General features: G+C 34.4%; 2 protein-coding genes and 1 long non-coding RNA gene across 5 annotated transcripts in view; 1 reads left to right on the top strand and 2 right to left on the bottom strand.

Annotated features, from left to right (window-relative positions):
- The window catches only part of LOC109546361 (transmembrane channel-like protein), a 26,736-nt gene extending 12,092 nt beyond the window's left edge, over nucleotides 1-14,644 (top strand). Inside the window, exons 6-18 of the mRNA XM_048669408.1 lie at nucleotides 6,199-6,479; nucleotides 6,564-6,746; nucleotides 6,965-7,213; nucleotides 9,505-9,574; nucleotides 9,637-10,691; nucleotides 11,056-11,159; nucleotides 11,892-12,042; nucleotides 12,098-12,277; nucleotides 12,327-12,447; nucleotides 12,501-12,759; nucleotides 12,812-13,027; nucleotides 13,086-13,181; nucleotides 13,261-14,644. Of these exons, the coding sequence (XP_048525365.1) occupies nucleotides 6,199-6,479; nucleotides 6,564-6,746; nucleotides 6,965-7,213; nucleotides 9,505-9,574; nucleotides 9,637-10,691; nucleotides 11,056-11,159; nucleotides 11,892-12,042; nucleotides 12,098-12,277; nucleotides 12,327-12,447; nucleotides 12,501-12,759; nucleotides 12,812-13,027; nucleotides 13,086-13,181; nucleotides 13,261-14,504 (4,209 nt within the window). The 3' untranslated portion in view covers nucleotides 14,505-14,644. The remainder of the gene's footprint in view (nucleotides 1-6,198; nucleotides 6,480-6,563; nucleotides 6,747-6,964; nucleotides 7,214-9,504; nucleotides 9,575-9,636; nucleotides 10,692-11,055; nucleotides 11,160-11,891; nucleotides 12,043-12,097; nucleotides 12,278-12,326; nucleotides 12,448-12,500; nucleotides 12,760-12,811; nucleotides 13,028-13,085; nucleotides 13,182-13,260) is intronic.
- On the bottom strand, nucleotides 640-5,952 carry LOC109546382 (pancreatic lipase-related protein 2). Of its 3 annotated transcripts, none has more exons than XM_048669407.1 (6): nucleotides 5,760-5,951; nucleotides 5,355-5,503; nucleotides 2,809-2,944; nucleotides 2,440-2,549; nucleotides 1,688-1,876; nucleotides 640-933 (listed from the first exon to the last, which is right to left on the bottom strand). In XM_048669407.1, exons 1-6 carry the CDS (start codon nucleotides 5,891-5,893, stop codon nucleotides 686-688), a joined length of 966 nt encoding a protein of 321 aa, XP_048525364.1. In that variant the 5' UTR covers nucleotides 5,894-5,951; the 3' UTR covers nucleotides 640-685. The 3 variants fall into 3 exon arrangements, with proteins under 3 accessions (XP_048525364.1, XP_048525363.1, XP_019772891.2); XM_048669406.1 differs by having other exon boundaries at nucleotides 1,688-1,884; nucleotides 2,436-2,549; nucleotides 5,760-5,947; XM_019917332.2 differs by lacking the exon at nucleotides 2,440-2,549 and having other exon boundaries at nucleotides 1,688-1,884; nucleotides 5,760-5,952.
- On the bottom strand, nucleotides 6,757-7,573 carry LOC125505492. Its single transcript, XR_007282215.1, has 2 exons — nucleotides 7,517-7,573; nucleotides 6,757-7,087 (listed from the first exon to the last, which is right to left on the bottom strand). It is a non-coding gene; the product is annotated as an uncharacterized LOC125505492 (long non-coding RNA).
- Nucleotides 14,645-16,321: the final 1,677 nt, after the last annotated feature.

The raw sequence follows: 16,321 nt of genomic DNA, 5'->3' as shown, positions 1-16,321 counted from the left end.
TGCGCAATGTTAATTAGGCAGATTACCTTGAAAAACATTGCTGCCGTATTTCTGATATAGTTTTTTGTAAATTTCTCAGTTTTTAATAACAATTAATTACTTTTACTATTTTTTCTGTATATATGTATACTCCTATAACAGCGCCAGACAACACCTCGAGAGGAATGACGCCAATTTTGAATCACCCTGTATACGCATGTTGTAAATAGGACGGAAAATAAGGGAAAATAACAAACACAATTTCTTGTGAATTACTGTTCCTTTATTAATGAAACTGCCGATATCCAATAATTTGGGCTATTAGGTTCTAAAAATAAATGTCCCCAATATTGCCAACGTCAATCAACAAGTAGGGCCTCGGTTTATTAGTCATCCCATCCGAAACTATTTTTCAAGCATTTCATTGACTACATTATTAAAAAGAAGGGACCCAGAGGCGACAATCAATTAGCTGACTTTGGCGATGTATGGACAATTATGAAATCTATTGATTAGTAATTGAAGCGAACCACTGAGTCGTTTCTTCCTTTAAAGAACTGTTAAAATGTGTTGTGTAAATAAACAATCAAATCAATCACTGATTTCAAGTTGATGAAATTGAAGCACACGGAAAATAATAAATAGGTTTTCAAAATAGGATTTACTTTCATACACATTTAATATGTCAAAATCCAGCCATCTAACCTTACGAAAAACTATCATGAATCGTAGTAACAGTATTCAGATACATTTTGAATTCACTATGTACCTCTACATAATATGTTCCGGAAGGGAATGATTTATTTGCCAGTATTCCCATAGGATATGCGACAATATTTTCACCAAGACCATGCCAGTATTCAACCCAATCCCTGTATAAATACGCTTGGAATATCCAGGGATTTTTTACTGATGCAGTCCAGTATTCGACCGAACGTAGGTGACTGCAACCCCCTAAAAGTTGTCATCAATAGATGAATTAGTTCTTGGAGAAAATGCAAAAATATAAATTTTTTTGGCCAATCGACGTTTTGGCAATTAAACTACAAGTTGAAATACTTTAATTATCCAAACTATGAATCACACTTATGGGCAATTTTAATACTAAAACAACGAAACATAAAGAGCACCCGTACTAATTGAATAGTAAATCTCGCTGTGTACTAATACTTTTTCCTAATGTTTCGCTTGCTTCTACTTCGCATCTTTGCTTTCAAATGATCTAAAAGTCTGCTATATCAGCTCTGAACATGAAAATCCCATGTTCATTTACCAAATGATCATAACTGCAATTTTTCTCGAATCGAACAGACGAAATACTTCATCACATTAAGAGCTCCAAAAATAAATGATTATTATCATCTATTAAGCTAGCCAGTGCCTATCAGCAATTTTTCCCAAAGCCAAACTATAAACGAGCGTTCTCTCGGGAAAACTGAAGCCCCGAGTTCGTTAGGGATTCCGGCCGCACATTTTACCCATTCATAGAGATCGCTTAGATATAATCCAGCTAATTGACTTTATTCGCATATCCACTAATCTGCTAAACTAGGAACATTACTGACTAAGACCTGCTGCAGTATGAAAGCTTTGTCTGGAAAGAGTTTGTTCGAAATTTCTGGAAAACTTTATATGCTCAATGCAAATAAAGAATTGGCTCTGTCTCAATCTTGATTTCGCAGGGTAAATTGTCTCGTTTAAAACTCACAAAGTTCGCAGCCTGGTTGACGTTCTCCTCCGTTTGGATAATAGTCCAAGTGTCCCGCAGGGGTTATCATCCCGATACGTCCGCCATTCGTGTGAATAACGTCGACAAATTCCGCATCAGATGCATCCAAAACTTCGTCTAAAGATTCCATATGTGGCCATTCGTAAAGTGGCCCTGCAGGATCTAGTCCTGTAATCCTGAAGAGCTTGTAATCAATATGTTATGAACCCGAGTTGGAAAAATAAAGCAAACAGGCCCAGAAAATCGTTAGAGAGCCGAATAATTCAGAGACGTTAGTTGAAGAAAAGGGTGTAAATCATATTTTAATTATTTCAAGATTTAAATTGCCATATACTGGTAAAACATACAGAGTGGAAAGTAGCGAATATGCAACAAACTTTGAACTTTTGAACATAATCTAGAGGAGCGTTGCGGTCGAGTTAAATTACTTAAAAGCCACTGTTAGTTAGTTGTGTGTAAACATTAATATAGGGAAAACGGATCCATATGGGCTCTGCTCTTATTAAGCACATTTTGATATTCAGAAACCTTTCCATAGAAGGGTATTGATAACGACAATGATATCAACAGAGCTAAGATTAATTCAAGCAAGCAACCGAACAATTAACTTAGACTCCAATAAAAACACGATGCATTTTTAAACACCCAAGCACACGTAAATAATGGCTTGATAAAATTAAAAATAGAGCAGTCAAAACCAGTGAGCAGACATCCTGGATATACTCACCTACCAATTTTTTCTAAAGTAATTTCATGTACTTTTAATCCTGCATAAGCTGAGATCTGCGCTCCCATACTGTGACCTATCAAATGTACATCGGCCAAATGTAGACCAGCAAACCTATGTCAAAATTCGCAAAAAAACTTATCAGAGTTGCGATTATTCCATAATACATTCTAAGTATTGCGAGTTTAAAGTGCTTCATTTTATGCATTTATAACGATTGTAGAAAACTGTTACGTACAAAAGTAAAATGTTACACAAAGTTACTTTCTTCATAGTCGTCTTTAAATAGCACTCGTATCATACTTGAGTTATGAACGAAAGCGGAAATAATTATTAAGTAGAGCCTTGTTAATGCGTTGTTAATTGTTCTTACCGTTTGAGCGTTAAAATCATGTGGGCCACCTGCTTAGAAACAACGGTCGTATGTACTCGAGCTTCTATGTAAATGACGTGTGATAAGGGTGCCCAATCCACGACTATTATGTTCCATTGTTCCCTATTTGCCATTGCTGCAACACAATGCAACCTTCTAATAATTAATGTGGAAAAACAAACTTTGCAAAATATGTAGCCCCAAAGTCAAGTTCCAATCGAAACAAACAGAAAGAGAAAATTGATTTAAAAAAATCCGATACGTAAAGAGTCTTAAAATGTAGCCAGAAAGGTGTATTCATATATTTAAAACATGCTATTTATTTAATCAACAAATTTATTGTATTTGCTAGTCGTACCACGAACAAAATATTCACAAAAATATTGTACACGACCATATGAAATGTCCGTCTAAAGAGGACTGGAGTCACTGGAGGAAGTGAAAATTTGCATTAAAAAGCAGATTTTATACCAAACCAGAACAAACTTTGCCTAAGTTACCCACTCAAGATGTTAGAACGTTTTAAAGTTACCAGGGTTTTATAGCAAACTTTGACTTATTTTTATGCAGAGGTTTTCATGCTTGAATGTTTGCATGAAATTAGACCGCAAAATCTACAAATGAATTGGTGTTGATTTGACTTAAACCATCTCATCCAATGTTGCATTCGGCTTTGGTATTTTTTTTACCAAAATCACACACTTTCAGTATTGTAGATTAATAGGAATACTTGAACATGCAGAAACAACTAATTGAAAGGTACAAATGTATATAAATCACAAAATGTTTTGTCACTTTGCAATTATCTCATAAATAATCGCATTACGAATTGATTTCGAAAAGTATTTTTTAACTCTAAAACCATTCTCACTTTAAAGTTTTCGATTTTAATATTATAAATACCAAAAAGTCGAAAATACCAAGAGAACCTCTTTCTCCCTTAAGGAGATTTTTTTCCACCTTTAGGAACGTTTTAGAAACGTTTAGAATAAATTAGACCTTTAGAAATTTTGGAACGTTTTACAGATTTCACAGGAAATAATCTCTAGAATTCGATTGCTATTTTTGCCGCTTGATATTTTATTGTCTGCGCATTCTGTATACAATTATATGACCACTTACGCCGATTAAACATTTAAAATAAGACGCAATATCGTTTCTGCTATGATCAGCATAATTTTTATATAAAACAAAGCACAGCAGAAACGAGAATTCAGTCTAAAGATAGTCTACGGTTATGTTCGCTCACATTTAAAATCCATATTAAAAAATTGTACTAATTTTGAAATAAAAGTGTTTTTAAAAACCCAAGTTTTAATTAATAAAATTATACTTGACCATGGTTTGCAAACACTTTATATTTTCGATTGCTGCTAATAAATTCCAAGCAATATTAAATATTATTTTGCTTAGATGCTAAGTACTATATAAGATATAACTCTAAAATAAGTAAATATGTAGATTATTCATCAACTACAACAACATTCAAACTAAAAATAATTCATCACGCGAATTTTTGAGCCATAAAATGATTTAGACAATAAGATCAAGCAGAACAAATGAACAATTAATCTAATATTGAAGGGAGTAATTATTAATAAGACGAAACGAAGAGGAATAATAAAACTTTGACTTTTCTAAATCATGCAGCTTCAAGTACATTCCTAGCATGTAGCGTGTATAAATTAGCAGCAAAATTCATAGTAAAATAATATTACAAACATGAATTATATGTCCGGTTTTCCTTACAATTTAGATATTTTTTGGGTGCGTTTTGCTATATTTAATTACGATTTCCTCGATATCTGGTTAGTTAGAAAACTAAACATTCAGAAGCGAGCGCACAGAAAAATATTGTTAAAATACGTATTGTAACAAAAAACTATTAAATCATAACTGATCCATTAATTAAAAATGTTATTAAAAGTTTATTTTTATAATTTAGCGCAACTATTGCGTTAAGTATTATTTTGTATATTATTATATTATATTATATTATGCAGAAATATTTGAAGCCTAATGTCCAGAGCATTGACGCCTCAATGAATAGATTTTGTAATCAAATACGACCAAATCTCACAAATATTTCATTACTATTTCGAAATTATATTTCGTAGGAATAAAATCTGCTTTTAGGGTTAACAAAGGGTAGCTGCTTTTACAAAGAGGGTTCAAAATTAGACTGTGATATTCAGCAGGAAAACCATCGCCTCATCATTCAAAGTTAGAAATAAATTCCCTTTATGCCTAGTTATTTTAAGGTAAAAAAGTGAATAAACGCGAATTAAATTGGGAATAAACCAATGCTTGATGTTTAGAAAAATACTTCAATAAAGCTAAGACTGCCCGACAAAAACATTTTACTTAGCCAAAGTCTTTTAATTACGCTCTAAAACCTATTCTTGTTCATCTTGAAATTGGGTCAATTGGCATTTTTCTGCCCGCGGAAAGACACAAGTAACTCCCGTTAAGCACTTATTACCGCTAAGTGAAAGCGTGGGACTTCAAAAAACAACTAGGGTGGGTGTTAAAAATAGTACAAATACCTTCACGCATTTCGACCAGCCAAGGAACGTTTCGATTGTGAGACCAACCATGAATAATTACTTTGGTTTCCAAATCTGGATCAAACCTCGAATCGCTAATAGAGGATGGATTGTCGACGAAAATCTGGTCAGGATTTGAAAGATCGTCACTGGAAATGAGAGAATATCGTGCCAATTCCTTGATTCAGACACAAAATGGAATACGGTGTCTTTCTCGTAATAGCAAATAGACAAATTCAATTTGCGTTACATCGAAAATTCAATTTCCTGTGCATTTTCCCATTAAAAGCATGAATAGGCGGATTTAGATTATATCTTTTCGAGTAATGCCCCGGACCTATTGAAGTTGTAACCCCGCAAATTTAATCAACTAATTTTATTTCAACTTATATAGAAATTACTTACTAAGAGTATAAATAAAAGGTCACTTGGTCTTCCGGAGCGGTGTAATTGTATAACTTAACTGGGTCGATAACAGGGTACAGAAAACATTGAATAATTGTAACGCAATTCCACAACAGCAGAAAAATATGTATCATTTTCTGTTCATAGTTCAGCAGTGTTTAACGAAAATGAACTGAAATAATGCATAACTTGCAAGTGTCAATTGTATGTTTATTTAATAGTTCGAATGCGAATTTAACAACAATGCGATATAATGACGTTAGAAGATATCGACAAGACTCGTCGTGTCTTTTATTTTATATATTTATTTAAAAAAATGTATATATGTAATCCGCACTCAGTAAGTAAATCCTTAAGAACATAATGAGTTTTATTGCATGTAATTTTTGGCGTTAAACGCATAAAAACGTACTTTCATAAGCAATATTATGTATTTCAGATCATTACTGCCGATACTGAAGCGGAAAAAGATCGAAAATTTGTCCTACCCGAAGAAAAGTACAACTCGACTAATTTCTTAACTCTATGGGACTTTGAAGGGGTGTTTAAATATTCTCCGTTATTTTATGGGTGGTACACCAATCGAGATTATAACGATTCTACCGTACTGACTACTTCTGATGGCAAAATAAGCCATGGACGTGGATATCGATTACCATTTGCCTACTTTGTTACAGGATTGGTAGTTTATGCCTACAGTTTCTTTGCGATATTGAGAAAGTAATTATTTGAACGGAATAATTAAGATTCAAGATTATAATCTGTTTGTTCAATTAAACGTCAACAATTCCACTCTATTTTCAGAATGGCGGAAAATTCCAGAATGTCCAAGTTATCAGAAAAAGACGACGAATGTATTTTCTCCTGGAAACTGTTCACGGCTTGGGATTACATGATTGGAAATGCCGAAACGGCACATAACAGAGTCGCTTCGATTGTGATGGGATTCAAGGAGGCCCTATTAGAGGAAGCAGAAAAAAAGAGGGAGTCAAGAAAGTATGAGCACCAATTTAATAGCAAATAGCAAACTCAACGGTGCAATACGCCAAACGAAAAAGCTTAACATGTGCAAAACTGAGCCTGTAAACTTCACAATTAACCGAAATATTATTAATATTGAAATTTGCGAAATTACTTGAAATCAACTTTTATTGATTGTTGACGGAAATGTTGGAAACTCATTAATTCTGCACTTTTCGTTTCAGCTGGAAAGTTATCTGCTTTCGGGTGCTCGTGAATAGTTTGGTTGCGGGACTGCTTTCTTGTTCCGCTTTTGCCGTCATTGTAGTGGTGAAAAGATCCACGGAACCGGATGCTGATAGCACTGTCTGGCGAAAGAACGAAATTACAGTCGTTATGACTCTAATTACTCTGTCATTTCCAATGCTATTCGAGGTATTGGGCTTCGCAGAACAGTATCACCCCAGGAAACAGTTGAGATTGCAACTGGCGCGGTAAGATTCACAAAAATTTCCTGTATTGCCACAAAACTTGTTTCAATTTCTAATGCAAAATTCAAATCAAAAACAGACATTTACCGCGTTCAAAAGGGTACATGAACGAGTAGGACCTTTGTGGAGGAAAATATTTGACACTACACTATTGAGGAACAATTGCATTAAACTATCTTTTGATGAAAATAATCTTAGTCATTGGTATCTGTGTTTCTGCCATAAATCAAATCCAGGTTGCTCGGTAAAGGTGCAAAGTTGTATCTAAAATGTTAGTGAATTTTGTAGAAAATTTCGGATACGTACTCTTAAGAGTGAGCCATCGACTAAAGCCATTAGAGGAGCCACTTGAACAAATTGTATGCTTGAAGATAGGCCTGGGTAACTCAGTAAATTTTTAGGAGTTGGCGCAGTGCTACGCAAATGGCTTGGTGCGCCAACCCAACGCACCGGCGCTGTAACCCAGTTCCGTTGCTGAGAAAATGTCGGTGACTTTTTTACTTCTTTTCAGATTTATTTTAAGGGCCATCTATTAATAATATTTTTAAAAGTTCTTCAAAATTTCAGAATTTTCAATTTTAGCCAAGTTACTCACTCTTTCTTCTAAATGCTCAATTTTCTAAAGTTTTACTTAAAAATGCTGAAAATTTGAAGGTGTTTTCGGCGAAAAATTATGAAATCAATTTCGAATCCTTCGTCGCTTTGAAAAAGTTTGAAAATCCCTTTCCGGCTTCCAATTTGGAACAAAAATCAAATAATTTTCTATCAAAAAACGAACAAAGTAAACGAAAGTTTATAATAGATTATTAGGAAATCTCGTCACCTCCATACCTCTGAACACTGAAATGTGATTTTTTAGTTTTGATTGAACCTTTTTTTGCTTTACTTTCCTCTCAAAAACACTCTCTTTTATAGAGTTTCACTTAAAAATACTGAGGATCTGGAGGTCGTTTACGCGAAAAATTACGATAAAAATGATAAATTTATAGCTTCGTACAAATTTTACAAAAATGTTTTCCAGCGTCGAATTCGGCACAAAAATGAAAATAAGTTCCTACCGTTTTTTCCCGAAAACCAGTCAGGTTTTCTCTAAAATCGTTCACAAAACTAAAAGTTTTTAATGGAAAACGCAAAAAAAACATTATTTTCTGATGATTTTCTTCTTGTCTGACAATAATGAGGTCCTTTCAGTTAAAAATTACAAAATTAATTTTGCTGAAAAATTTGCCTCATTCATCAGTTTGCAAGGAACCAGTCAGATTTTCTCTAAAACCGTTCACAAAACTAAAAGTTTTTAATCGAAAACGCAAGAAAACATTATTTTCTGATGATTTTCTTCTTATCTGGAAATAATGGGGTCTTTTCAGTCAAAAATTACAAAATTAATTTTGCTGGAAAATTCGCCTCATTCATCAGTTTGCAAGGAACTTYAGAAAACGCATTTCAGCTTCGAATTTGGCATAAAAMCCAAATAATTATTTCTGGGTCTTTTTCCAAAAATWTTTCCCCGAACTGAAAAAGSGAAAGCCATCATTTATTTGGAAAACTTTTGGAAAMTGGGGTTTCTTCACTTTTAGGTCAATATTTCTAAACAACACTCTCTCTAAACAGGAAAACCGCGTTTTTCMTAACGTTTTACTGTWAAATACTGGCAAACTGAATGTTTTATGCAAAAAAACTMRKMGAYACKMTTTKRCMWSARWWCTGTTGCTGGGAAAATCTAGATGCCTTTTTTTAGGTGTTTGAACAAAGTAGTAAAACGTTACTCAGAAAAAATGTTAATGACCTTGCTTTTAGATGTGAAAATTCTGGTCTCGGTTCGCGTAAAGCTTTAATAAATCACTTATAACTCATGAACCGTTGAGTTCTCAACTCAGCGAGCGGCAACAACTCAATAGCGCAACCCAACACAGTGTTCCCAGGCCTACTTTAAGATAAGGTGTTGTAGTTGTGATTTCGGAAAACTTAATCGACGATAATTTGTAAAACAAATTGTCAAATTTACGTCTTACGATAATGGTGGTATTTTGGGCCAACGGTTTGTGAAAAAGTGTTCTGTCACCAAAAATCTTTTGTACTTGAATTTTGTGGAGGGCTATAGACTATATGCGAGACATCGCAGTCATGATCCTGATCACATATAAATATTAAATCAAAACATTGAAGCATGGAAAGGGGCGTTTTGTTAAGGTGATTTGTATAAATCCATCCACACAACAAATAGCTAAAACAACTGCAACTGCCTTGATCGAGAAAATCGATCATAAGAAATTTACACGAACCATCTTTTCCAGAATAATGGTACTCAATCTACTCAACTTGTATTCCCTCATATTTGCCCTTTTTGATAAAATCAGCGATATGGTAAGTCCGTTTTGAAACATCTTCTAACAATCAAACTCAAAAATGAAACTGTCCGTTTCCAGACAATTCTTCTTCAAGAAATCAAAACCAACTTGTCCAAAACCCAACTAACCAACCTTACTTTATATTCCATGCCAATTTCTTCGGAAGTAACCCAGTCTTCGGATTTTTTCAGTTCAGGCACACCATGTGTGTGTACCAAGAACTTTATTTCCGATCCAACAGTTACCTCTTTTGATTTGGTCTCAAGTTGGGCCACAACTCTTTCAGCATTAGCTTTGCCAACACTCAATCACATCGCAAAAAGTTTTATAAATAATCGGACCGACGTTGCTGTTAATCTCATTGAAAGAGAAATGACGTCTAATAATTCGCTTCCTTTGCCTGATGAAGGATTTGCTTCAAGCGTCGAAGTTTCAACTGGTCCAACCACCTTTACGACATATTTTGAGAACTCAACTTTGCTTTCAAATGATAATAATACTACTGATATTAGTAGTCCTGAGCTCTCCGTAAACGATCTTAAAGATATTTTTGTCGATTATCTCACATTCATTTTATCCCCGTTCGATTTTGTGAATGCTTCCAGCTTGGAATCCTCGGAGTTTCAAAATTTGAGTGCCACAAATTCGGATTTGCAAAATTTTACGTTTGAACCGGGTTCCACTATAGCTTCAACTTATTTTGACTATTTTAAAACCACCTTGCGACCTGTCTTCAATGTTACAAATCCCCATGAAGAAGAACGTTTCGACGTGGAGCTGTCCACTTTGTACGAAACGATTAGTACAACTATATCGAGCTTTTTGGACGTTACTAATGCAACTTATTCCACCGAAATTTCCACCGATACAAATTCAGAAGAGAGCAGCAATTCGTATTGCCAAAGATACTGCCAAAGTAATGAAAGCATGACGTCGAGTACTACAGTTTCTAGCATTTCCATAACGTCTATCAGTTATGGAGAAATTGAGAATAGAAAAATTCGAAATTATACTTTAAATGCTAAACTGCGTAGTTTATGCTGGGAAACGATGTTTGGACAGGAGCTTATTAAGCTGACTTTGATGGATCTCATTGTAACTGGACTTTCCATTTTGATGATGGACTTCTTCAGGTAGGTAATACAATTACAAAATATACACGTTTCCATTATACGAAATAATTAAGTTGAGACGCTTGCAGTTAAATAAGTTGCTTTCTGATTTATTGCAAGTCTAGAAGTTGGTTCTAATAAAGTCGGAACTCGACAGCAAGTTTAAGAAAACTTTCTAAAGAAACTATTATCCCAATTTACATTATAATGCTGGCTTTTTATTAAATTTCACTCAAACAGTTTAAGAACAGTTTAAAAAAGTGTGCCCGCTTAGTACGAAAATTTAAAGACCAACTTATCTTTTCATGTTTTCTGGACTTGGATTATATTACGAATTACTCTTGTATTCGCCACTTGACATATGCGGCTTTGGTTTCTGTTTTAGAGGTATTTTTGTCAGATTTATGAATCGATGTTGGTGTTGGGATTTGGAGAAAAATTTTCCCCAATATGGCGACTTTAAAGTTGCTGAAAATATTCTACACTTAGGTGCGTATGTTTTTAAAACCTTTACACTGAATTGAATTGTAACTCTTCCAGCGTTATAACAGAGTTATTCGGAGTTATAACAGATATAGGTTTAGAAAATGATTCATTGAAAACTCGGAAAATTGTAAATGAACATAAGTTTAATGTATTACATCCGCCTATCGCATAAATTTAAAAATAATTTACGGTCTTAATCAGTTAGCTGCAAGCACTGCCACGGTTCTATAAGGGGTCCGCTTTGTAGGTTTCTAACTAAGCTTAACTTGCACAAGCCTAGCGAATTGTTAGTTGTATCACAAACTTCGATTTTTTTGAGCTGCAAATGGATCTGCAGTTGCAAAAGCACAAGTGTTCGGAATTGTTTCTAAAAATCCACAAAATGCTTATTAAGCCATCTTTTATGAAATTCAAACTCATACTTAATATTTACTGTATTTTCCACTTCCAGTTGCTATCAAGACGAGTAGGAATATATTTAATATATGTCCATATAACTATAAAAATATGATTGCCTTACGAGCATGAAATTTGTACTGAGCTTAATGCTGCTCCAATGGGCTCTATGAATAAACCGCATGTTAAATGAAAGCAAAGATAAAGAACGTGCTCTTTCTGCGTATAAATATTGGTGTTTCAATTTGCGTTTTGAAAATTATATAAAATGTTTTAAAATTAAATCTATGATTTATCAAATGTAATTCTTGTCAGGTATATTCAAAAATGCGTTTTCAGTTAATAATCAAGGCATGGTTTGGATGGGAATGTTTTTTTCTCCCGGCTTAGTGGTGTTGAATGTAATAAAACTCTTCATTCTCATGTATTTACGAACTTGGGCAGTGCTCACATGCAATGTGCCACACGAAATAATTTTCAGAGCATCGAGGTAACAGCACTTCGCTTAGAATTTTAAGCATATTAATCTCAACATAATTTTCCAGATCTAATAACTTTTACTATGGATTACTCCTAATGATGTTGTTTCTTTGTGTTTTGCCTGTGGGATATGCCATCGTCTGGATAGAACCTTCATGGCATTGTGGTCCCTTTTCAGATTACCAAAAAATATTCCATATTTTTACCAAAACTATCAGGGCCAATGTTCCCGAATCAATGCACAGGTAAAATTAGATTACTCAAAACATTCAGATAGTACGTGTTTACTTGTAGGGCTTTGGACTACATCGCATCCCCCGGAATTGTTATTCCGCTCTTATTACTTCTCGTGCTGATTATTTACTACTTAGTGTCTCTAACGGGTGCTCTGAGAGAAGCTAACAATGATTTGAAGGTCCGCTACTAAGTTGCTAACAATCAAAATTCACAAATCTCTTTTTTGTTTAGACTCAATTAAGACGAGAGCGTACAGAGGAAAGACGGAAAATGTTCCAATTGGCCGATCGAAGAAGAAGAGGTGGATCTGGAGAATCGGCAGATCAAACTCCATTTTCAAAATGGAAAAAAATATTGGGCAATTTACCTACTACTCAAAGTTGCGATGATACCCGTCAAGAATCTGATGATATTGTCCCTAGTCAACGTGATGATTATGAAGAAGAGGAGGAGGAAGAGGAGATTGAAAAAGTGGAAAATAGAGGAAAAGGTGTCCACATGTGCGAGTATACGTAATATGTCCTAAAATGTTAGTTTTGTAGTATTCTTCGCGAGACTAATAAAAAAAGCTCTTGGTAAATCGTCATCAGATGAAGAGCAAGATGGTACAGACACTGACCAGCATGATTCTCTACCTTATGACAACTCAAAAGATGTGGTGGGCAAAGCTGTATCCAAAACGAATTCAGACCGACCTGAAATTCACACTTTACAGGGAATCATTAGCAAATGGTCCATCAGACGAAACAGCCAACGAGGTGCATAATCCATGAGTAATTTTTTTATATTTTCTTATCAAAATCGTAACCCATTTAGAAGACAAAGGCAAAACTGAAGACGAAAATGTGACGCAGCGAGTTATTCAATCCGATGAAAATACAGAGAAAAAACAATTACATAAAGATGTGCAAGGTAATCGAATAACATCAACCATTTAACTATGTAGCTTTTTAATAATTCCTATGTAAATAAGTTACACTTTTTCCAACAGAGGCTATGGAAAATCCAACAACTTTAAAAGATGCAATTCGCGCAAGTTCAGTCCCCAAAACCAAACGACATCACAGTGTAAGAATCGCAAATATTGCAACTACATTACAAACAGATCGCAAGGAGAAAGTTTCTCATAAACACAAAGAAGTTGGAACAAGAAAAGCTGAAAACCCATTTTTGAAAAAAATTCTTGAAGCCAAAAAGTTAGGAGTTCTTGACGTTGAACAGGTAGTGGACCAGCAACCACAACCACAGCAAAAACATCCAACTAAAGGGAAGAGACGGATTAACAAGGCCAAAAAAACTATTATTGAACTTGATGAAACTGCCCTAAATGAGGAAAGTGGACAGTTGCAAAGAGAAGATTCTTTATCATCAAATTGGTCTGAAACTATTCCTGTTATAACAATTAGCAAAACGAATAGCGACGATAAGTTAATTGAAAAAGGCGGTGCAACATCTCCAAAGTTTGAACAAAGATATAAGCATTCCGCTGATAACAAACCACCCCCTAGAAGGGATAATGATTCCAAACTAAGAACGAAAAGAAGATTCGTTTTCCATAGTGAAGATTACGAAACTTCCAGTGATGAAAACTATAGCAATAAAACCAAAGACAGTGATGACACATATAAAAATTCTCAATCTTTAGCTGATGATCTCGGCCAAATAAACAAATCGACTTCATTTCGTCCCAGAATAAAATGCGCGTTGAAAAAGCAAGTTAATGCCATAGACGAAGATGTAATAATTCACTTCGGACAGGATCTACAAAGAGCTGAAGCTGAAAAGCAAATGATTTTAGAATTGGCAAATACAAAAATCGAAGATTACTCGTTTCCCTCAACATCACAACGGGAAACTACTTTCATTGGGCGCTCAGACGACGATTTATCTGAAATATTCGACGATGGATGTTCTTCAAAGATGGACGCGGAAAGTAAATCAGACGGATCTACTTCTGAAGAAACAGAAGTCAGAGATGATAACAGTGTTGACACCATACTGAACTCGCCGTATTATGAAGAAGATCACATAGCCGAACAGTCTGTAGAAGAACAGGAAATGAGCCATATTGAGAGTGTTTCGTTACTAGCTGATGTTAGGGCTGATGAAAATCCGGAGGTGGTTAACAAAGAGTCTTCGGAAATGGACGGCAATGACTCAACAAACTTGCAACGGCCTTCAATGAGGAGCAGTAGCAGAAGTCAGACAGAGTCTAGTTCTTGCTATTACGAATAAAAACCAATTTTCCTTTAACTTTAGAATACGTTACGCTTCGTGTCCAGTTATGTTCAATGCTGCAATTTAAGCTGAATTATTGATTTTATTTAAAATTTTAAATTGTACAGTTTTTATTAAAAAAAATTGTGTTGGCATAAAATTTTCCAACATAAGCCGCGCTAGGTGAAATATTTAAAACCATGAAAAGATGGTCACATGAATCATTTATCGCCATCGGGTATATCTTATAATTAAATACGTTGTCTACAATAAATGGACTTTAATCTAGTGTGAACTTCCAAACCTGTGCAACCATCAAATTAATTTAACATATTTCTAATTGACATCGATTATTCGCTTGCATGCTTTTATATAATTAACTTGGAATAGGATAAGTTGTGTGTTAATACACTACACTTTTGTGGCTTCTTAAACGTCGGATATGTGCCGCTTTCGTAACTAAATATATGTAATTATAATTTCGCTAACATGCTGTTAAATTTGTGAGAACCCGCCAAATGTACATATATCCATCCAATCCTACTCTATTTTTTTGTATATGTACATGCATAATTCCGTTTCTTTGATAACAACATGGTGTTTCAAGAGATAAAATACTTTGAACAGCATTGACCTTCCACAATCAGACCTTCAGACTGAATTCCGAATTATCAAAATTGAGTGATAATTTGAGTCAATGAACCTTATTATATGTAGCATATTTAACAGTCGACTAATATAAAATTAGTACTTTTCATAGATTAAAAATTAATTTAAAATGAATAGACGGCTTGATTCAAATCTTGGTGTTGCGCTAATGAAGATTAGTTCTATAAAAGTTATGAGGTTCTAAAGCGAATTATAAAGTAGTGATAATTAAAATTATCGTATGATGAGCTTTGTCAATTGGGATTGAATGAATCATTAATTATTACCCGAATGTTCTGCGAACAGAGCCATACATTTTCCAACTCATATCAAGGAAAGAAATAAAAAAAGACGACTGTAAAAAAAATATCCACTCTACCCGAATTTACTGAAAAAATCGTGTCAAACGTGTACATATTAAAATTGAGCAAGAAAAGTGAAGGACAACAATGCCACTGAAATAAGCTTCTCGTTCTATACCAAATTCGCAAGAGTTGCTTGGCACTTAATGGAATTTGAAAACTAATAATTTAAATATTCAGCACATTCGACGTCTATAATCCCTTGCTGCCTGATTTCTTAGATCAAATAAATTATTGACCTACAGTGGCGTAACGAGATGAGGCTATAGAGTTTCCTTTGGGCCTGTGAAACTCAAACGCAACACTTGCTCGGTAATTTTTTCATAAGGCTTGTTATCTTGTTCATTTGCGGCACTAGTTACTACTTATGGGTACTTTTTTCGCACTAGAGGTGCATCTGTTTAAAAATCACGAGGAACACTTTCGAGAACCAAATTATAACATCCATCAGAGCAAATTACCTAAAAAGTCTAAAAAATAACTCTGAACAATGTCGTTCGATTTCACAGGTTGCATTTTACTAAGAAGTTATTTCAGATTAGTTTATAGTCAAACAGGCATAATTTACCTAATTTATGAAATATCAATCCGATTAGCAAATTTTATTGTATGTACTTTTACCATAGGTATCCATTTGCAACAGCGACTGCAGTTGTAGAAATAAATCATCACTAAATTTCTTGCATTTCTAATTTTAACCGATTTACAAAGAAGTTATCTCAAATTTCCTCTTCTCGTAAAAAAATTCTTAAGCCATTTTTCATTTTGAAATATTACCACCTTGTGAGTCCCGTAAACCGAAAATTCCTAGTCCTGTTCTTGACC

This window comes from Dendroctonus ponderosae, unplaced genomic scaffold, assembly GCF_020466585.1.
Source record: "Dendroctonus ponderosae isolate FM_Combo_2020 unplaced genomic scaffold, Dpon_F_20191213v2 Dpon_F_20191213_8, whole genome shotgun sequence".
NCBI lineage: Eukaryota > Metazoa > Arthropoda > Insecta > Coleoptera > Curculionidae > Dendroctonus > Dendroctonus ponderosae.
The sequence above is the reverse complement of the archived record's forward strand: the minus strand, read 5'-3'. Positions and strand labels throughout refer to the sequence as shown.